At 38.8% G+C, this 22,703-nt stretch overlaps 1 protein-coding gene across 1 annotated transcript in view; it reads right to left on the reverse strand.

Annotated features, from left to right (window-relative positions):
• The window catches only part of GPR158 (G protein-coupled receptor 158), a 197,414-nt gene that overhangs the window by 61,696 nt on the left and 113,015 nt on the right, over window positions 1–22,703 (reverse strand). The window contains exon 5 of the mRNA XM_065629243.1: window positions 22,386–22,454. Coding sequence (XP_065485315.1) covers window positions 22,386–22,454 — 69 coding nt within the window. The remainder of the gene's footprint in view (window positions 1–22,385; window positions 22,455–22,703) is intronic.

The following is a 22,703-nucleotide window of genomic DNA, read 5'->3' on the forward strand; positions in this document are numbered from 1 at the left end:
AGAGCTAGCCAGGGAGTTTGGAGCCTTTGACTACACTAAAAGGCAACTGCACAAATATTTTAAAAAAACTGGCTCCTTGTCTTCAAAAACAGCTCAACGTGTAAGAGCAGTGTAGATCCCATTGATGCTGTGCACTCTTTCATTTGATGTTTCTCCTTCTTAAACATGAAGGCCGTGAATTACTTTCCAGTTAAATATTGAAATATCTGTGAAAATGTGGTTTTCCTGATCAAGCAAATCATCAGGTTTTGAGTGGAGACTATTAGACATGCTCTGCCAGCAGCAACACAAAAGCAAAGATGAGCACGTGGGACATTCCGGACTCCAGCCACATGCACATTAAGGATGAGAAAAGAAGTACAAGCCAAGTGTAGAGCAGAAGCTGAGCTCCTTAACCATTCAATGCTTCTATTTTCACGGTTTCATCCAAAAAGCATAATTCAAAATTAATAGAAGTAATTTAATCAGAACATTTTATCTAGGTAACAGGTACGTATGCATAGACACATTTCAAAAATTGTTCACACCAATGCAAAATTATGAAAGTGGAAAATCAAAGGAAGTTGTAAAGTCAAAATATCTTCTAAAATATTTGCTTCCTCCACCAGTTAACTTTTATAACCCAACTATTTCTTTCGTCTACTCAAATACATTTTCTTCAGTGTGACATGCCACTTGTGTAGATAACAGCAGTCAGTTGAATGTCCTAGTTTACCTACTCTGTATGTGGGAAAAAAACCACCAAACGTTTCTTATTGGATGCACTATTATCATCTTTCCTTAACAAACATATGGTCAGCCAAGAAGCAGAAAAATAATAATTTTAAGGAGCTGAAACATCTCAAAAGAAAAAAATAGCAATTGATTCAGCCAGTCATTTGCCGAATACTTGACACATTTTAACATCAGGGTTAAGAATATGCGAGTTTTATTTTATGAACAAAGAAGGGCACTGCACAATACAATATTTTATTAAAAACAGGAAAATTACCAATTCATTTTAAGACTACGCCTGTGATTTTAAGAGAAAGGAACCTTTAAAAAACATAATGGTAAAGCAGTCTATATGAAAATAAATCTTGCAAGAGCTTCAGCTAAATCAAGACATTATCTACTAAATTATTCAGAGTAACTTGCCAAGTATACTTAATGCAAGACACAGGCCATAAAACCCTCACATAGACTTTTGCATTTCATTACAATATGGCTGAAATCCCTAAAAATATACAGTGCAGAGAGGATTTTATGTGAGTGTTTTCAAACAGTGACCTCCACCTGGGAAAAAGAAAATGTGCCAAAAATACCTTATCTTCTGGTCTTAATTTAACAAAGCTGGTGAAGTATTTAGCACCAAGTTTGTGAGAAAAAAACTACCTGGTGGTTTAGGTTCTTCAGGAATACCTCCTTCCTGGCTGCACGCTCTCTCTGAACTACACATTGGGCAGGTTCATGAGCCAAGGTAGGAATTTTATTGACACCAACTTTTAAGCTGGTTCCTTGGAAAGACAACAGGGACAGAGCAGGTCTTTGAAACACCCTGTTCAGCCACAGTAAAGAGTAGGACACAGAACTGGCTGTTACCCTCCACAGGAAAGCTTTCATCAGTATTTAATTGACAACCAGTAATTTGGAAAACTTCTCTCCACAAAACACCAGCCGGACATCTCAGTCCAGCCAGTGCTGCAGACGTCGCTGCAGACGTCATTTTCAGCTTATTTATCTGTAGCAAGAACAGCAGTGAGGAAAAGGCAAAGGTCACGGTGTGACAAACCTCCAAAGGCAGTGGTGGGAACACTCCACCTCTTAACATTCCCAAATCAAGAATGCATGCCTGTCTGGGAAATCTGCTTTACGTAAAGTGAAGCTATTGGCTTCAGTAGAGAGGTAACTGGGTGAATTGTGAAAATGAGTGACATACTCTGATGACATGATCTATGATCCCACTGGTCTTAAATCTATATTAACCATACTAAACAAATTATTAATTAATACAAATAATTAATTATGGGTAATTAACAAAGTCCAGAAGAAACCAGCCACAGCTGCAAACTCAAAATTTCTCTCCATAGTGGAAACTATAGAATAATAAAGAAACATTATTTCTTTTCCTACTGACATTCCTATAATTCTCATATCACACAGATATGAAAGTTGCTCCTTTTCAAAAGACTGTGAACAGTTTCTTGACTAAGATGGCCAGAGTGTTCTTACTCTTTGGTTCTAGTCAAAAGAAAATTGTTTTTTAATACAAATCCAGACAAGAAAAATACTTATCCAGTGTTGAACAGATATTAAAAAATTATTATGACTAAGAAATGAAAAGAAATTTAGAAAAATAAATTTCTAGATTCAAAGCGATCAAGCTCTTCAGAGATTGTCTCTCAGTCACATATGATCTCTAGGTGATTTTTAAAGAACAGCACAGGTCAGCCCCACTCCTCGCTGCAGCGCTGGAGCAGAGCAGCCTGCGGAACCAGCCCGCCCCTGTGCAGAGCAGCGGCGTGTGCACCACAGGTCCTCTTCTCTGGAAGCGAAACACATCCGTAGGTAAGTCACTACTTACCTACTACAGGTGGCTCAGGGATACTGCAAAGTACTGGTTTAATAACAGCCTAGTAAAGGAGAAGTGAAGGTGATAAACGTGTGAGTGGGACTACTACCATGGCTGCCTGGAAGAGCAGAGGACTGATCTCAGTGAAGGAGGAGACCTTTCTTCTGATTTGTTCTCAACACAACTCTTCGTGTCTAGTTTTCGTAGCAACCTTTTCTTCACAGAACTTATATTCTGTGATATATTTCTGCCATTCTGGTTCTTAGGCATGGATGGAAAAGGAAAAGCTCAATCACCCCTATAATTAGAGAACAGCTGAGATTACTGGAAGTACTACAGACAGAGCATTTTCAAGGAAACATGCTTCTTATTTCCTCACTGCATTTAGGCTCCAAGGTGCATAGAAATGAAGATGACAGCCCAGTTCTTGTCTTCCTATATTCATTGTCAGCCAGCCATTGACAAGATACTTGGAAATAAATTCTGATACTGCACATTCGTTGTCACTAGAGCTTCCATTTGTTGAAGTTTGCAAGGGATTTGGCACGTTTCTGACCACTGCTCTTGCTATAAGAAGTGCTGGGAGTTGAAGACTCTTTAGAAAAGCATCTCTCCCCAGTAGAAGCTCCCAGCTCTTGGCATCTGAATTTGAATTCAGAGGTAGTTGGGCGCTTATATTCCTTGCCACGCATGTGCAAGAAACTGCCAGATGAATTCATCAATAATATTTTTAGTCTTTTAGAGATAGGATTTCCTACCTCTCATGGAGTTTAACCAGCACACTTAACCCTTAACTGGAGAAGTCTGACTCACCAGCCTTTCAAGTTCTTTCTTAAAGTGAGCAAATAGGTATCAGGAGATATGAGCTCTACTTCTCCACCTGTCATGGAGCTTCAGAGGAGGAAAATATTCTTCAACAAATAAAAATAGTACAGAGTAGATACCTGGATGGTGCAAAAATTAATGCTTTTGCAAACTTTGAGATCCCGTAGACTATATATAAATAGATACTATGGTGCTGCAGAATTTGATTCTGTGTTTATGGGTATGTCTGTGCATTTGAGGGGCTAGTTGTAAATAAAACATCAAACCTTTTTTTGAGCGTAAGTTCTACATACACAGACATTTCCTAATCCCTTCTCCAGTCGCTGTGCATGTATGTGTGTGTTTGTACATATACAATTAATCACTTGCTTGTATGAATATTTATTTATTTATACATTTATATACAGAAATAAATATGGTGTTTTCCTTGTGATTTCTTTTTTGCCTGCAAAATCATGATTCTCTTTCAAAAGTTAGCTACTTTTCATATCAATTCTACAGCCCATTTATTCCAAAATAGCAGCATAATTCAATTTAAGTGTATCTGTGCTGATGTTTTTTTCTTTATGAAAAGCAACACAGAACTTCATCAAGTTTAGTCTCCTGCAATGCTAAGCAATGCTGAAATAGACTTTAGTGAAAAAGGCTTCACATGGCATCTCCATGAGCCACAAAATACTCCTCCACACAGTATGTGAGAAAGTAATTCTCTATATTCACTCTCCTCCACCACATTCAACTAGTGTGCTTTTATACTATAATTCCTATAATTCTATAGAAAGGGAGCCTATGGGTAAAATGTGATGTGCAAAGTTAAAATTAACTAAAAAAAAAAAAAACTTGCACTGCAAATTACCCCTCCAAAGTTTTACTCGCAGTTCTCAGCACTCTCCTTCTCAAATGAGAAAGACTATCTGCAGTTCACATGCAGCTAGTAACCTGGTAGAGCAGGAAAAGCCCATCCTTCAACTCTGAAATACTACAGAGGAGAACAAGCTGAAAAAGGCTTCAGAACTACTTAGCTTAATTTAATATTTTAAACTGGGAATCTCAAAGGAAAAAAAAATACACACATAAACTTTAGGAGAATCCAACTAAGGAAAGAAATGGGCCTAGAACACAAGGTAATTTTAAGGTAACCATCAGGGAATGGGAAACACAGAAATAAGACGGCAATGAAAGTAACACAGACATTAGCCCATTGAGGGCTATGTTCTGAATGGATACGTCAGTTCCGTTACAGAAGAAAAATGCGAAAGTCTTAAAATGAAAAGCCATCAGATCAGCCATGTTGAATACAAACTGTCAAGAAACAATCTCGAGCAATATATCAGCAACATCGCTGGATGAACTCAGAGAAGCCTGAGAAGAAGAATTCTTTACAGACCTCAGGAGGAATATTTCTTTAATAGTACAAGAACAACACACTCAACTCTGAAAAGCAGTCTTCAAAAGCTCCAACACTTGTAGGCGGCAACCAACCAAACAGAATAACAAATTAGAACACAAATCTCCCCTTGGAAATGCTGTGTGGAAACAGAAAGTAGGAGGGATGGACCTTGGAGCAGATCTTCAGGAAATTGAGTGTGGACTGCAAAAACTTTAAAGAGCCTGTGGCAGTCATTGAGCTATCGGTGAGAAGTGGTGCAGGAAAGAGAGGAGTCGGATGAGAGGGGAGTTGCAAAATGTGAGATCATTTACTGAGAGAAACTGAGGGTGATAAACTCTCCTCTGGAAAACAAAGTTTCATGACACCTCAGTGATTTGTATTGCTGCTTACCACCTGAAAAAATCAGCAACAGTAAAATCCCTAAGGGATAACAGGCACATCTCATCTTCCAAATATCACATTTACTAACCTTTGCATACATTCTGGTTTTCCATAAAACTGCATTGGCAAATGCACAAGTAAACATATCGGTGAATTCTGAATTGTCTGACATGGGCAATTTCTTTTTTGAGAAAAATTGAAAACTGAAAATGTAGTGGGATTAGACAAAACAACACACCTGTCCTCAGTGCCACAATTAGCAGATTTCTGAGGAAGGTTCTTGACAGTTAATGCTTTAACCTGGAAAACAACCAACTTCAAGCTACGCTTTTGCAGTGATAACAGTTGAGGTCCATATGCTACTCACTGCTCATACCTAAAAATAACTTAAACATTCATTGCAGCAGGTATTGTAAGCCAGGTCTCCCCCTCCTATCCAATATATAACCTAACCAATAAGTAAAATACCTTCCCTACTACACTGTATAGTTAGGTTAATATTTGTGCTTATACCCATTTACTACTGCTCAACGCAGCAGTGTGAAATGGAACAATATCAGCACAGGAGGCTGAACACTTCTTATGCTACAGCATCTTAGAGCCAAAGCGCTAACACTTTCTTCAAGGTAGCACAACTTTGTATCTTTTAAGCCAGAGAGGGGAACTGGACCTGCGCGTCACATCCAGAATGAAAACATTAACAAGTAGGATATTGGACAAAAAAATGATATATGATAGGCTGGGGCTTTTACCACCTATACTTGGTAAGAAAGGTGAGGCTTGCATGGTTCATCTGAAGACAGGGTTCAAATCTGCAACCCTTCGTGAAGGAAGGTATTTTCCCATGCACAAAAACGAGGCAGATCATAAACCACAAATCCCTCTCTTTTGAGCATATCTAGCTCTCTGAGGCAGCCAAAGCAGGTGTGCTGGCTTCCGCGTCCGACTGCGAGCACACAGCTCCCCAACGCAGAGCACCTGAGCTGACCTGCAGGCACCAGAATCGGGCACTGCAGTCTGGAGTGGCAATGCCCACCCCTATGCTGAGTCCTTAACAGACTTGCCATGATAAAAAATGAAGCTATGTTAGGAAACACGTTCCCTGCTAATGGCTGAACTATTCAACCATCTTTGGTCTCCTCCTTTCGGAGACAGTGACCAAAATAGCTATAACCAGTACCTGCAGGTTCCCTTCTGCTGCAGCTGTAAAAATGAAGCATTAGAAACAGCAGTCTTCTAGGGCCAGATCTCCCATTTGCAGTCCTGGCACATCTCACTTACATGGTCCACTAAATGCGTTCATTAACAGATCAACAAAACAGCAGAAGGAGGCTTTCTTCAAATGTTCCACTCCTTTCTGAGCACAGGGGGAGTCCTCCAAACATTTCACCAATTTATCAAAGAAAAGGCCCACCCTCTACCAGGAGAGACATATTCTACCGTATTTTGTTGCTAGGCAGTTCTCTGGATCGAATAATTATTTATTTTTATGAACTTCCTTTTCCATCGTCCCTACCAAGCTGCTTGTGGTGTTGGGTAGACAACTGTACAATAAAAACAGCATAAAAGCAGAAGGACAAAATATTTAAGAGCAAAATGAACAGTTGTCACCAGAACTGAGAATGAAATGGTAAACAAAAACTGAAATAACCATACTCCAGGGGGCCCGGGAGAAACAGCATTTTTTAAAAAGAGAAGTCGGGCTGGTAAGATAGAAGGATGGATAGCAATGACATAAAACACCCAAGCAGTGAGACCCTCTATCTGAGACTGCCCAAAACAAATACTTCAGGACCCACAGTTAGATGAGGAGCTGAGAGTATTCACAAGGCCATGACCTTCTTTTTCTTCAAGGTTCTTGAACAGTTACTATATATATCCCAACTATTTATGATTTAAAACAAACCCATTCAGGCAAACTTTGACAGGATTGCTTGTGACATGGCTGAGAAAAATGCATTACTTCAGATGGTCTAAGGAAATGGACCTAGCAGATTCACTGTATCATGCTACAAAATTTCGTCCACTTTAGGAAAGACACACATGGAGGGAAAAAACAAAAACATTTCTTTGAACTTGCTTAGGTAACTACAAAATCTCAAGAATGTCTGCCATGCTCTCTAGACCAAGAGAGTCCTCAGTGTTTAGCAAGAGGGGCTCCTCTGCTCTTTATTTCTCTCTTTCACTCTGAGTGGTTTCAGCTTTCTTTTTTTTTTCCTCTTCTCTAACTTATTTATTAAACAGTTATGACTAAACATTACTTGAAGTTAGATCAAGGTTCCGAACTTTTCTTTTTAATTTGTTGAAAATAACAGAGAATGACTTTTCCCAACTTCACTGTCTTCTCAACAATTAATTCTCTATCAACTTGCTTGTTTGTTTCATCTTATCAATATCTGGGGCCTTGTCATGAATACAAACAGTAGCACATGCTAATTATGGTATAAAAATATTATTAGATATCTATTATGAAATTAATTTCAAGCTTACATTTTCTTGATCACCTCTGAGATGTCTGCTATACACACTAGAGAGTCAAAACAGAAATAAGTGCCTTTCACAACTACATCATCTGATATTAAAAGCTTTTGATGTTATCAGTTCAGCCCAGTTTATAGACACTTGAGGAAAGCCTAGTATACTAGAGGCTTCTTTTCCAAATGTAATAAGCACTGAAGGCATTTACCCTAAAACAGAGAAGATAACCTGCCTGAGAAAATAAGTGCTCCTTATTATTTGTTACTCCCACAAAGAACAGCAGTAACTATAGCCCATAGAAAGACTTCTCAGCTTGGGGTCAAAACAGATCAAGTTTCTTTTCCTGTAGTAGTGTGGCATGTCATTTGCTTCCAAAAAAGATACATAAAGGGCAGCTTTAGCTTTAGATTTTTTTTTAATATTCTTGGTGGCATCTGAAATTGGCAGATACCTTATTGTTACCAACATAATTGGCAAATGACTGAATGTTACTAAATCTATTAATCTTGCTTAAGACTTCCACTGTAGGTATTTAGGGTATGTTCTGATTCAGTTATCTTCCAGAATTCCCGGGTCTTCAAAAAATGGAGCATGTGATTGTCTAACAGAGCCTTACATTTAATTAACGTTAATATAGATGTTCCTCAGGGTTTTAAAAAGCTTGCTACCACAGCATTTCGCCTTCTTGTAGCAACAACTGGTGATTACTGAAAAGAGTGCCTGCCTGCTCCTATGGCAGTAACTTACTCGGATTATGATATCAAAGATCAATAAATAAATATGTTTCAAGGCTTCAAAAGTAGATATAATTTTAATAAATATGGATATAAATAGCTGAGTAAATAACCCTGTACACAAACTTTTACAGATCAGTGCTTTACAGATTTCAAGGCACTGCCATCAATAAAGATGGAAAAAAGGATGAGCTGAGTCCAGAGCTGGCAGCTCTGCCAGAGTTTCAAAATCAACATTTCAGTGGTTCGGCACACTGGTGATTTTGGATTAGGAGTTTAAGAGAGTGAGCTGAGCATTGAGAACACTCGTTCTGTACCCCAAAACATGTTACATTTAAGAAGATTAGGCTAGTTAACAAATTAAGCAAGATTAGTAGATTTAACAACAAATTACTAGAATATATAATATTATTTTGGACTGACTGATCTGATAGCTTGCACACTTGGATTGACACGGAAGAAGAGATCTGAATATTAAATCACAGCTCCAAGGTTTAAAAACAGTGGCCATTTCAACTATTTCCTATAGAAAATTCCCAAATTTATAAGGAAGATAAAACTCTGAACAAGATAAAGTACTTGAAGAAAAAGTGGAAAGATCTTCTTTATGATAATAAAACTTCCTTTAGTTTTCTACCTGAAAGTCATTATAGTCTGTATAAGTACCAGTATACGCTATACAAAATACACCCACTGGATATATTAATATATATAACAGGATTAAACATTCCTTTCAATGAAAATGACCAGAAAAGGTTTGATCATACAGGAAAAGCAGTATCAATATGCATTTAACAGAAAAATAGTTAAATGAAGAACTATTAAGATTTCCCTTTATCCAAAAATATTTCTTCACCAAACTTTGTACACACACCACGAAGCAGAAACAAACCTCTCTGTCAGATGCTCTCAGACAGCAAATACCCACGGCAGCGATGTGCTGCTGCCTGAATGGAGCCTGAATATCAGCAGAGGGGATGCTTTCCTGTGAGAAACGTGTCCCAGAACTTTATCACAAAGCACAGAGATGTCAGCACACCCAAGGAACAGGCTCTGCCTTCGCGGCAGACCTGCCCATGTGCACCATTCCAACGCATTCAGAATATGTCAGAATTAATGTGTATGTACACCATGACTATATTTTGCATTTTCCAGTGGATTTGGCCCTTCAGATTACTTTTAAAAACAATGACCCTGACGCTGATAAAGTTTCCAGGTATTCCAGGCTTACTTTTGCCTGTTTTTTGGCTTTACTACCTATCTCACTGCCCTTGAGTCACTCTCACTCTGGACATACCAAGCAAGGACTTCCCATTGTCTGCAATGTACGAGAAAAGAAGACAAATAACTGGTAGTCCTTACTTGCCAAGGAGACTAAGGCATCTAAGGGATTACGTTAACTTTAAGACTTACGCATTGCTGTTAGTCACCACAACTTTGTCTAATCTGAGCATCTGAACCCCCTCCAGCACTGCTGCTCCACACAAACAAACCCACCTAACTCACGCCAGTGCCAAACTATGCAACGTCTACCTCCCTGCTGAACCCTCTTCAGCTGTTAGCAAGGCCAGACCAGGAGACTGAGTAACCTCACTCAGGCCACAGACAACCAGTTTTAAATCCCTCATTAGCCTGAGAGAGTTCAAAGACCCTTATCGGTAGCAGCACGCCAGCCAGGAGGCAGCTGAGTGATGTGAAGCTGGCCTGTCCTCAGCCCAGGCCAGCAGAGCTGCTCTATTTACATGGAACGCTTGAACGTGTTCATGGGACAGTCTGTACCTTATGGACTCAGGTCAGTCTCCTAAAAACACGCGAATCTGAGTTACAAATTCATGGTTCCGTGACTATTTCAGTCACTGAAACATCCATTTCAGCAAACCTGGGACCTCTTCTTACTCTTGTCCCTTGACACTGCAAGCATTCCCACTGTTCCCCACCTTATCTTAAATCCTGCAGATTGAGGCTTTCTAGTGGGAGCGATGGATTTTCTCCTTACTATTCCCTGCTGCTTTGTTAATCATCTAATGTCTTGTCATGCAAGTTGGGTGCAGCTCTGGAGAAATTAGGAGAGTACTTATGAAATGCAGCCCACGTGGGACTGGAATAAGGCTTTTTTCTGTTAGTATTTTTATGGCTTAATCTTTTCAAGCCTAAATCCAATATCCTCAGATCATTCCCGTAGAGTACCTATCATCTCTAGCAGTATGAAAACAGTTGCACGCTACCAGACCTTTGAGAAGATGAAAAATCCACCATCAAATATGTCCTTGCTCACACCTTTAATAAAATATTTTTAAACACTTTCATTGTTATTATTAGTAACAGCCATTTGTAATGTGATTCCTACTCATTGATCAGGACCCTGCTGTGCATGGTACAGCTATGCCAAACATCCCTGTATCAAAGAGTTCATAATTTAAATATGAGATGAGAAACTACACATCAATACAGAGGAAGCATAAGGAAAGAATAAAAGATTTATCTCTACAATTATGTAAGTGGTGGTTTAGGAAAGGAGAAAAAAGCTTGCAAGGAGTAGTGAGAAATAGCTGTATGCAAGCAAAGAACAGCAATGAATGTACAATCTGTCGTTTTACAGATATGTTCTATAACATGTAATCATGACAATAACAGAAAACCCAGAACTATATCAAGGTACAACAAATCACTTCTGTCTTGCTTTCATTTCTATACTGTTTGGTTGCTCAATTTTGGATTAATTTTCCTATTGCTAAATTAGAGTTTTTGCTGTGTTTTAATTCTCAGAGGCAAAGTTTTCTATTCTTTTATTCTGTCATCCTTTCCTTTTTCTTTTCACATTGCCTTTATTAACTAAACAATATGCAATAAGGCTTTAGCACCCACCTTATTTAAAAGATTAACATCAAGGAATAATGAGAATTGTGGATGATAATATAAGTTTGATAAATGAAACACTGCAAGAGAATTGTGAAAAACATTATTTTCTTCCACTTTCAACTTCTTGTGTCATAAAAGTCCCATTTCATCCTCTTATTTTCTATGTTTTTGTCTATCTATATTATCTTCAAATTGCTTATTTTTAAAAAAATTTTATTTTTAAGCTTTGAAATCCTCCTATCCGTTCCTGGTATGAGCTATGACTGAACTGATCTATTTCTCTCTTTGCTCCTTTTTTTTTTTTCAAGACTGTGCAGAACTTATTGAAATGTATCATGCCACTACAAGAAATCTATATTTTCAGAGCCATGCTTCGTCCCACAAACACAGAAGAACTAGAAAACAAATAGCTTTTATATAAAGCACTGTGTGCTGAAAATACTGTCGCTTTTTCCATGTGCTCCTAATATAAAGACTCGTATGCAATAAATCAGAAGGTTTATATCACATAGGAATAAGCTGGTTTTCGTAAAGACTAATTGCTTGTTCCATCCCTAGTACTACTGTTACTTCTAAGAACAGAAATCTCATCTCTCCCTATTTGATGTGGTGTGGATTCAGACCCTGGCCTTACTCTTTTGAATGTCTCACTTTCAGAAATCAATCTGGCTAGTTTCATGTGAGCTTTTTACCTGCTGTCCCATAACTCTTCATTTTTTTAACTCTGGCAAACTAAAATTTTGAATATTTCTACAGATGACTCTATTATTATCAATAATAGAGGAAATACAGCATAACTCATATATTAGTACTTCTTGATGGGTTTGGGTAATCTTATATTGCAACTTATATTTTATGTTGTAAACTTGCCTCTGCTCTCATAGATATTTACATTACTTTTTTCAGTTTGTCTCAAAGTAAAAAGCTAATTTCTTATTTACTTTAGGTGACAAGCAATTTTGGAGTAAAAGCATTTAAATCCCACTAACCTCTTATCCCAAAGTTTAGGAATGAAAAGTTTAAAAGTGCTACACAGTAATGAAAATTTTCTGCCATCAGTATTATAATTCTATAAGATTTTTCCAGTGCAAAGATTTCACTAGTTATCAGATCATTTTGCCTGTAAACTGAAAACTGCTTAATAATGTCTAGCAGTTGGTATTGAAAAACATAAAGATGTCATTGTCTGCATCTTCTCGGTTCTCACCATGCAGAATGACTGAATAAGGGCAGTCTCATCTCTGATGGATGGAATCTCCTTTTTTAAGGATCTCTTCCGAAAACAACTTTTCTTTCTCCTTTGTGATGCATTGAATTTCCTACCTCTCCTAATCATTAACCATTAATAATCCTCCATGGTATGACACTTAAACTCTAAGGAGATGGTTAGGGAGTACCTAATGCATTCATACATAAAAGAAGAAGGACTGAGAAGAAAAACTAAGTGAGAAAAAAGCATATTTCAGCTCTTGTGAATAGGCTTTGAGATAGAGATTCTGCCTTTCCCTTTTCCTCTGTGTTGATGCAGAGCACTCTGCCAAGTCACATGGAAGTTGATAGGTAAGATACCATGTTTTGTCACTCAGCTGTACATATTATACCACCCTGTGTCTTATCTTTAATATCTCAACCTCATATTCCAAGGCATGGTGAGTTATCATACCGTCTGTTTCGCCCTGGCAGCAGGGGGTTGCAATTGCACTCAATTTTGTATCAAAACCAGCTTGGTAGTATCTGATTATTTAAGTCAAGTCTTCCTTGGGCATGAAGTACTTCTGCTTTCATTTTGCTTCAGGTACTTGTTGATATAGATCGCAACCCTGAACTAAGAAAGTGGGCAACAGCTGAGTCTAGCAAGTTCAGCAAGATTTATCAAGAAACAACTACAGTTTTTGCTCCTTGGGTCTCAGGTATGAAAGCATGAATAAACAACGAGAAAAGACATTTGGTGGAAAAATATGAACATTTCCCTACCTTTCACTGAAAGACACCTGGGTCAGTGAAAAAAAAAAAATGACTTAAACTTATCTCCCACCAATGCGCAAGCTCTCAGGTGCTAAAATAATTAGTGAAGATAAATCACTGATGTCAGGACTATGCCCTACTGAGAATTTGTCAAATGTTGGCTACAACTTTTAATATTTTCTGGCACAGTTCAATCCTCCCTCATCTATACTACCAAAAATTCTTGCCTTTAAGTTTACGGCTTAATGAAAATGTGGTATATCATTTTTCATTATCTTTCCTGTAAAAGTTCTATCACTTTTATATTTTGAACTAATACACGAGAGACCCTTTTTTCATGTGTTGATTTTTGCATAAACTTGAGTCACTACAGTAAAATTCAAACATGTTCTAAAACATTGTGCATATTGACTCAGTTCACTTGCCCAGTGGTCAATGTGATCATCAAAACATGTTTGGATGAGAAAAATATTCCTATCCTTTCTAGTTTATATGCCACTGAGATCCAACAAGGGTTATATAAAATAAAGACACGATCATTCAAGAAGACTTCTTTCATGTTTTCTTACTTTAATTCATCAGAAACAGGGTGGGGGCAAGTGAAGACTTCCACTAATTAGATTGTTATTCTACCAGGTGTTCTTCAGTAATTCCTTGGCTTGCCTATGGCACTGCTGTCACCTCCTGCTCAAGTGCTAGCCAAGCCCTAATGGTTTAGTTTTAGAGAGCAGAGCAAAGAGCATGGATTATTATAGTACCATCCCAGGCATTAGTAAGGAGTACACCATGAATATTTCCAGCACATTTTCCCCCATGTTAATTTACCCCTCTTCTACCTTTTGATAGTTTTTGTGTGCCAATGCTTTCTATGATCAGAAAAAGAGCTCCCCGCAACTTGTGCTTTTCAAATGTAGCGGATTTTTAACTTGTGCACATGTTACTGTTTACACTGCATCAAAAAAGTTTAAAAGCCCTGGCTAAATATTGCACATTGTTTTTCAGAATTGTGATCTGGTTTTATAACATTACTTTGAAAAGAAGATGTTAATGTGGGGGGCTCTTTATCTACAAATTCTTATATATGCAATTAAATGTATTCATGTGAGTTACTTCAGTGGAATTATGAGTAAAGATGAAAGACCACAAGATCTTACCTGCTCCCCTCACTGCAACGTTAATTTAACTGAATTAATTTAACTGACAAGACTGCACCACATAAGTCCCTGCAAGCCCACTGTGCAAGACAGTTATTCAAAATAAAAAGGTCAACGAAAACCCAACAGGGCAGTTGGTTCAGGTCACCGACTGCTGTCCTTTCCTCTCCAGCTCTCAAGCCCCGCATGCACACCTTTATGTGGCTGTTCAGTGAACCCAGATTCTGACAGATGTGTCCTTCAAACTCAAGCCTCAGAAAAGCTTTCAGAGTAGAAAAAATAACACTGCCCTCCGACAATCCTGTACTGCACCACTGGATCCATGGAAGAAGATTGGGTTTTGTCTTGGTATCGCAAGTAGTGTCACAAGTATGAGCGTGGAATACATCCATGTGACTTTATTACGTGCCTGCACACTGCCTGGTTGGGTAGTCTCTACCCTTGCAGGTTTTTAAGACCTATCTGGATAAGGCTCGTGGTAACCATGTCTTACAGCTCACCATCCTTTGCACAGGAGGTTGGACTAGAGGCCTCCCCAGGGCCCTTCTAGCTTGAGGTGTCCTGTGAACGCAGCACAAAGACATACACAAACACACAGAACAATCCTCTCACTAAATTCCATCTGTATAACTTCTTAAAATGTATGTTGTCGTAGCTCTATTGAGTTTCCAATATCTCAAACATTTTTCATATACACAGAGATATTAGTATCTACTCAAGGTCAGGAGACATATAGCTGTGCTAATGACAGCTCTGGATGTGGATAATCATATATACAACAGCTCCTAGTTATCTCCTTTATAGTAGCTACTAGATTTTCTAGGATAGCTATGTAGATTAACAACAGACCCATGAAGAATTTTCACACCGTGCATCTTGTTTTTCTTCTGTTTCAAATACAATTATTAATAAAGCAGAAATTCTTCAGTGCCTGCTTCCTGTTAATAAAAAGTCATAAACATTTTTCTTAGTGTGGTTTAGGGCAAGGACATGTGTTCCCAGTGCTGATGAGGTTGCTGTACTTTGAAGCACAAACTTGTAATGCAGAGGCTACACCAGCTTAGTTTTGGCTTTTGCATTCAAAGCAAGCTGACTCAAAAGAACCTATTGGTTTACTGGTTGCATGTTAACTTCAAAAAGTATGTTCATCTGACAAGGACACTGTCTGAAGAGATAAACTACTGCATAATCTTCGTCCCGGTTCTCTCACTTCTCTGCTGAAGCAGGACAGCATACATATAAAATCCTGGCAACGTGGTATCTGCCTTTTTCATTGACTGGACATCTAATCCACTATGATCCAAATAAAATGTAAAGACCCTTTTCTAGAGTACTAGGGAAATCTATATTGCTTATCTCCAAGCAGATAGTTACACTGTGTCCTCGGACTTCAGTGACATGAACTCTATACTGAAGAAAGGCATGTTCTTTAGCTACTTTGAAACAAGAACAATAAAATGACAGCTGTTCACTGTAAAAGCTTTAAAAATTACTTTATAAAGAAGATGTAATTATATGCTGAAAAATAATCAAGCTAAACATCTGGGATATCAAAGCAGGCTTGCAGCGCTAAAAGTGTTGGAAAAAAGTAAAATCTTTCAGTTGGCCTCAGTGAACATCAACAGGTAAGAAATGAACAGTGACTGAGCTCTTGTAATGCACCCTTACAGGCATACTTGAGGGATAAATGCATAAAAGTATGATGCACTATTCCATGTTCACATTCATTAATGCCAAAACCAGAGCTTTCCAGTGACCTTCTTGCTCTGCTCAGGGCTGTGACTAATGGAGCTACCGCAGCCTAATCCTCCCAACACTCCTGGCTCACTTCTTCCTTGCTAATGTACATACAGCTCATTTGAGGGGAAAAAAGCTCACATTCATATTTAAGCTCCACCACTCCCCACTTTCTATTCCTTCTCATACTACAAAAGGGTAGGTCATTCTGGCTTGAGTGTGAAAGAGGGAGTAACATCAGTCTCAGAAACAGATCCTAACACTACATGGGAGAAGATGTCTGAGCACAAAGTTTATTCCAGGCTTCACTACTGAACTGCTTCATGAACATTAGGAAGTCAATGCGCTGTCAGCCACGAGCTCTATTTCTCTAAACTGACAGCAATATTGCCTCGCTACAATTAGAAGTTCGGAAAAAGAGGGGATAGCAGTAAAGATAAAGAATCTAGATGCTTTAGCCAAAAGAAGATAGAAGGGAAAAATCCTAACAGTCTTTAAGAAGATACTCCAGAACCTCCTAAGCTAGTTCACCTTATGGTCCAACTGACCTCACTGCTATAAAGATTCCCATCCACCATCTAACATAACTTTCACTTGCTGGAATTTAAATCCAGTACTTGCTACCTGCTACATCAACAACACAGACAAGAAGAAGGTATTCCCTTTGCATCATGATACTCACTAACTTTTGTCACTGGCTCATAATATTGTATGGATATCAGAGTGCATTTTGGAGTAGACTAGCAGTATGGAAAATGTTTAATATATCATAACCCACAGGTGCCTAGGGTGGAATTCACTGCCACTTGAGGCAAGTAGGCCAGACTTTCTTTATAGTCAATGAAGCCTTGGCCAGGATCCACCTCATGTTACAGTTCCAAGTTTAAAATGAGTCCTAAAAGGCCCAGTTTTTCTTCACTAACTATTTGGTGAGTGTAGGATGACTGTTTCAACTATGGATACATACATAAGAAACACAGACTCACGGAGTAATTTCATTTGCAAGGGAGTTGCAGAGGTCATCTGGTCTGGCCCTGTATCTAGTGGAGTGCCTCAAGGGTCAGTTCTGGGGCCAGTATTATTCAATATATTCATTAACAACATGGATGAGGGAATTGGGTGTACTATCAGCAAGTTTGCCGATGACACCAAGCTGGGAGGAGTGGCTGACACGCCAGAGGGCTGTGCTGCCATCCAGAGAGACCTGGACAGACTGGAGAGTTGGATGGGGAAAAATTTAATTAAATATAACAAGGAAAAATGTAGAGTCTTGCATCTGGGCAGGAACAACCCCAGGTTCCAGTATAGGTTGGGGAATGACCTATTAGAGAGCAGTGTAGGGGAAAGGGACCTGGGGGTCCTGGTGGACAGCAGGATGACCATGAGCCAGCACTGGGCCCTTGTGGCCAGGAAGGCCAATGGCATCCTGGGGTGGATTAGAAGGAGGGTGGTTAGTAGGTCGAGAGAGGTTCTCCTTCCCCTCTACTCTGCCCTGGTGAGACCGCATCTGGAATATTGTGTCCAGTTCTGGGCCCCTCAGTTTCAGGAGGACAGGGAACTGCTGGAGAGAGTCCAGCACAGGGCCACGAAGATGATGAAGGGAGTGGAGCATCTCCCTTATGAGGAAAGGCTGAGGGAGCTGGGTCTCTTTAGCTTGGAGAAGAGGAGACTGAGGGGTGACCTCATTAATGTTTATAAATATATAAAGAGTGGATGTCACGAGGATGGAGCCAGGCTCTTCTCGGTGACAACCAACATAAGACAAGGGGTAATGGGTGCAAACTGGAACACAGGAGGTTCCACTTAAACATGAGAAGAAACTTCTTCTCAGTGAGGGTGACGGAACACTGGAACAGGCTGCCCAGGGAGGTTGTGGAGTCTCCTTCTCTGGAGACATTCAAACCCGCCTGGACGCCTTCCTGTGTAACCTCATCTGGGTGTTCCTGCTCAAGCAAGGGGACTGGACTAGATGATCTTTCGAGGTCCCTTCCAATCCCTAACATTCTGTGATTCTGTGAAATCACATCTAATCAGGTCAGGTTGCTCAGAACTGTCCCCCGTCAAGTCCTGATACCTCCAAGGATGGATGTTGCACAAACTCTGGACATCCTGTTCCAGTATTTCACCACCCTCATGGCAAAAATATGTTTCCTGGTATCTAACCAGAATTTCCTATTGTCCAACTCATGTCCATTAGGGATGTCTAAAATCAGCTGAGATCTGACCCGTAACGCAACTAAGAGGTGACTCTTGTACAATATTGTGCTTGTGCTCACTTTATTTGAAGGTCTTTGCACCATCTGAGGAGTTTTAAAACTTGTGTTAATGCAAGATGCGTTCCAAGCATTAGCAAGACAGGGAGTTAGGAAAGGTCTAAAAGCTCCAGAATAGTCAGTATTTCTGGAAAAGGAAAGTAATGAGAATCCTCCCCTCAGATGCCAAGTATAGAAGTTAAGAGACTCCTCCATAAGACAGTCAATTAGAAAGCCCAGAGTTCATTTGGAGGAGGTTCATCAATAATTGGAAAGATTAAGTAAAGGGAAATCGGAGATGTTACTATGAGAACTAAAGAAAATATAAGAAATGAGAGCCTCAGAAATGAGAGCTGCCCAGCAACTTGCTGGGTAAAGTCTATGCATTTGTAATTGAGAAAGCTCATCTGCCTGCTTATAATTCAGGAAAGATCAGTGTGTTATTATCAATACAGCAGAATTTGAATAATAAATTTTGGTGGACACCATCATTTGCACTTCCCATTTGGTTAGAAGGGCATTGTAACAGATGTTTTTCTCACCAAAAGCAGCTGGCTGCTGATATTATTTTTCAATAAATGATGCTACACTATGGGTAGATTACTACATGTAGACATGAAAACAATGACAATTAGCGAAAGAAGTTAAGCGATGTAACAAAGTAGGTTTTGGTTTCCATTTAATTGGAGGGTAGTGAAAGTCAGAGATGCAATAAAGCCCTTCTGGACACCGTGAAATTTGTATGCAGAAAGCTCTCAAAACAATCCAAGACAGACTGGGTGAATGGATCTAGAAAAAGCAACAATTAGGGAAGTGTAGAGGAGCGGAGAGTAAAGATGCAAAAAGACTTAAAGAAGTGTTGAGAAAATCTAAGGGGATTTTGATTTTTCAATAATAATGCAATTTTGCACTGAATCTTTAAATGAACAGAGATTTGAGTTACTTCAAACTGAAAGGTTGTCATTTTATCTCTTTACATTGTACACGCTCTAAGGCAAGCAGCGTAATTCTGCACTTAGTTGAGTGTGAAAGTAAAGCTTCTCGGTTTTACCTTCCAAATCACAATATAAGAAGAGATAACACAAAAAGGAAAACAGCCTTATGTTAAAGAACACCTTACTGCAATGATGCTTGTCTGACCCAAACTGGTGAACTCCATTCCGTATTTTAATATGGATTTCATGCTAGCTGTGGAAAACATAGCCTAATTTGGGTGTGTAAGAGATGAGATCTATCTTAGTCTTAAAGCTCTAATGTAGTCCTCTAACGTACAATGAGAAGCAAATCAAATAGCTGAAACAACTCTACCTCTGTGCATGTTACTAAGTTTTTAACTACATCACTGAGTTACAGAATACTCCCAGTTCTTCTCAGAAACAAATAAAACCAGCAAATATCAGGAAGAAGTAAATAGGCAATGAATATAACCCAGGAGAAGGTCTGGTTTGCAAGTATGTGTCTTATAACCAATATGATAATTGATAATCTATGCTCTACACCTTGCTGTGAATGACCATGTGTCTGAATGTCAGCTGGTGCAAATGAGACTCTCCATTTAGAGCTTGGGTTTTCCTCCTTTCTCATGCCATCCTGCTCTGCTTTGTGCTCCTTTTCCAGATAATAAGCAGGTCAGCACATTTAGATACTGTCCACGTACAGCAAAATGTCAAGAGTTCCCATTCCAAGGACTCATACTCCATAAATCACACCTTGCAGAAATACAGGCTTTTCTTTCTTAAAGATTATATATAGACCTCTCTGGCTATGCTTTATAGCCTTCGCACATTTATTATTCCACTGTCTTGCCCTGGATCAGAAATGGATGAAATCTTCCTTGCAGTGAACTGAGGGACAGGGATATTGAAATCCTGATATTTCTGTATCAGTCTCAATCTTCTTTGTTATTTACAAAACCATATTCTTGTAGTTGGTGAAATCAGGATTAATTGTCTGAACATTAATATGACCTCCCACTACCACGCTCTCTACATCCCTCCCCTAAGACCTTGAAAATAGAAACTATAATGTTTCTCTCTTTTTTGTTTCAGCCTGTAGGAGTAACAGCCTGATTAGTAATTACATGTCTAAGAAAGAAAGAGAGCCCCAGCGAAGAGTGTGGGAGCATAAAACTGTAAGAGAGAAGCCAGGTCATACACTTTGCATATTAGTTTCTAACAGAATGGGTTCTTAGCGGACCGTTTTACACAGTATGAGAACGAGATATGCAGAGAAGCACAAACTCTTGCCAAGCATCTACATCCCAACTAGAAGACAGGCTAATCAGGAATTTTCAGCAAAAGATTTTTCCTCAGAATAAGGCAAATTGTCATTTGTACTTGCTATACATTTAACATAGTTATTGTCAGTGAAAAAAAGAAAAGGGGGAATGTTTAACTATCAACAAAAAGTTAAGGGGATGCTTCGGTTATCGAACCCCTCCCTCCCAGCTCCACTTCCCTTCCTCTCTTCTCCCTCAGCATTTAAAGGTCATGGATGGCCATCTCTTGTATCTGATAGCTGGGTCCAAGTCAACAGGCAGTATCTCTGTATCCCTGATGTTGAGCACCTGAAGGCTGAAGACAGACAGCAACCAAAGGATGTTGATCCTTTCTGAAATACAATTAGAGGATCAAGACAAGAACTGGGAAAGAAACCGAAGAATTGGTGACAGGTGAGCAGACTGCTGACACAGCAAGAGCTATGATGGGACTTCTGGCATATCGTGGAGTTGAGGCTGCACCAACACTGACTGGTTCTTATGGAGTCTCTGCCTGGAGAAGCCACTACCTGGCTCCAGGGTTCTCTGGGAAAGCAAAGAGGGGACAGCCATGGAAAGGAAAACCCTCACGTTATGCTTTATGCTATGAATTTCTGCAAATGCTTCACAGTATTCTACACCAGATGAGGACGCAGTGCATGGGCTTTCTGTTCTGCTCACTGGAAAACAATATGAAAGAAGCTCAGAGAACCCTGGACAGAGGTATTGCAAGTTACAAAAACTTCTAAGTACAAGTACAATATGCAAAAAATCCCAAAACTTCTTTCTTCCTGCCATCTGCAAAGTGAAAGACGAAAACATAAAACTATCGTAGAAATACACGAACTTTTTCTTTAGAACGTGAAAGGCCCGCATGATTCAAAAAATAATATATAAAAACTCCACCAGGAATTGTGTTCATTATAGTACTCTTCACACCTCATTCTACTACAGTTTGATACCTGTTCTGCAACTGCTAGGGAGTTTTGTTTTCCAGCTAGTCTGTCAGTAACTACATGATGGTCTATAAAAGCACCAAAGATTCTGACTACTAAGGAAAAGTGAAGAGAAACATATTTTAAAATAAATCACAACCTCATCTTTGTTTCCATCTCCTGACCTGCACACTTTCTATCAGCTTCATTCAATTTACACTTCAATGTCTTGTTTAACTAGTCATTATATTGAGTTTATGTGGCAATTATAAAACTCAGTTTTTTCTGGGATTTCTGAAAAGAGAAGCAATCTATATTTCTATGAGTTTTGTGATATATTCCTCATGTGACTGAAATGACTTTTTTTTCCCATTTACAGCATGGGGATAATACCATCTGATTTTCTCAAATACATGGCATTACAGATGTCACTTAGCTTCAGAAACATCAACATATATGCCAGTAATACACTGAAATAATTACTCTCTTTTTTACTACATTCCAGATAAATACTTGGTATAATCAGTGTCTTCCTTTTACACACCTTGCATATCTTTCCCATAGCACAGTTTAGAGAGGTGTCATCTTCCAAAGCAAAAACTGAGCTTAACCCAGAACACCTAAAAATTTCCAAGTAAAAAACATTGGAAAGTTCCCTAAACTGAAAATGAAAAATTATTACAAATATAGTAAAACATTCAAGTGTTCTTAAGAATATTTACAGAACATAGCTGATTCTATAGTCAGATTAAACTAATCATGACATAAATAGTTTTGACATTTATATTTCCACCAAGGTGACTCATACAATATTTTAAAATGTCAGCAAGGATATAATTTTTTTAAAAAAATTACAGTTTGACTTACCGGGAAGTACAGAAGAAGTGATCCAAAAAGAATGGTTTCCAACAGCACCAGCCCTGAAGCCCTGATACTCTAGAAGACAAAAAACAATATAAATATTAGAAAATTCTCTCTGTGTGCCTTTTAGGTGCTGGGTTCTCTGCAGAAGGCATCTTCCCTTCTGTCAGTGTAACGCTTCCACAGTAATGCCTATTAAAGCACAGTATTAAGCTGTCTGTCTTACTGGCATGCTCAACATTCTTCAACTCACAGGCCTGTTACAATGGTTGTATTTTATGAAAGCAATTTTTTTTTAAAAATCACTCTTTCCTATATTAAATA

The sequence above is a fragment of the Caloenas nicobarica genome, chromosome 2 (assembly GCF_036013445.1).
Source record: "Caloenas nicobarica isolate bCalNic1 chromosome 2, bCalNic1.hap1, whole genome shotgun sequence".
In the NCBI taxonomy this organism is placed as follows: Eukaryota; Metazoa; Chordata; class Aves; order Columbiformes; family Columbidae; genus Caloenas; species Caloenas nicobarica.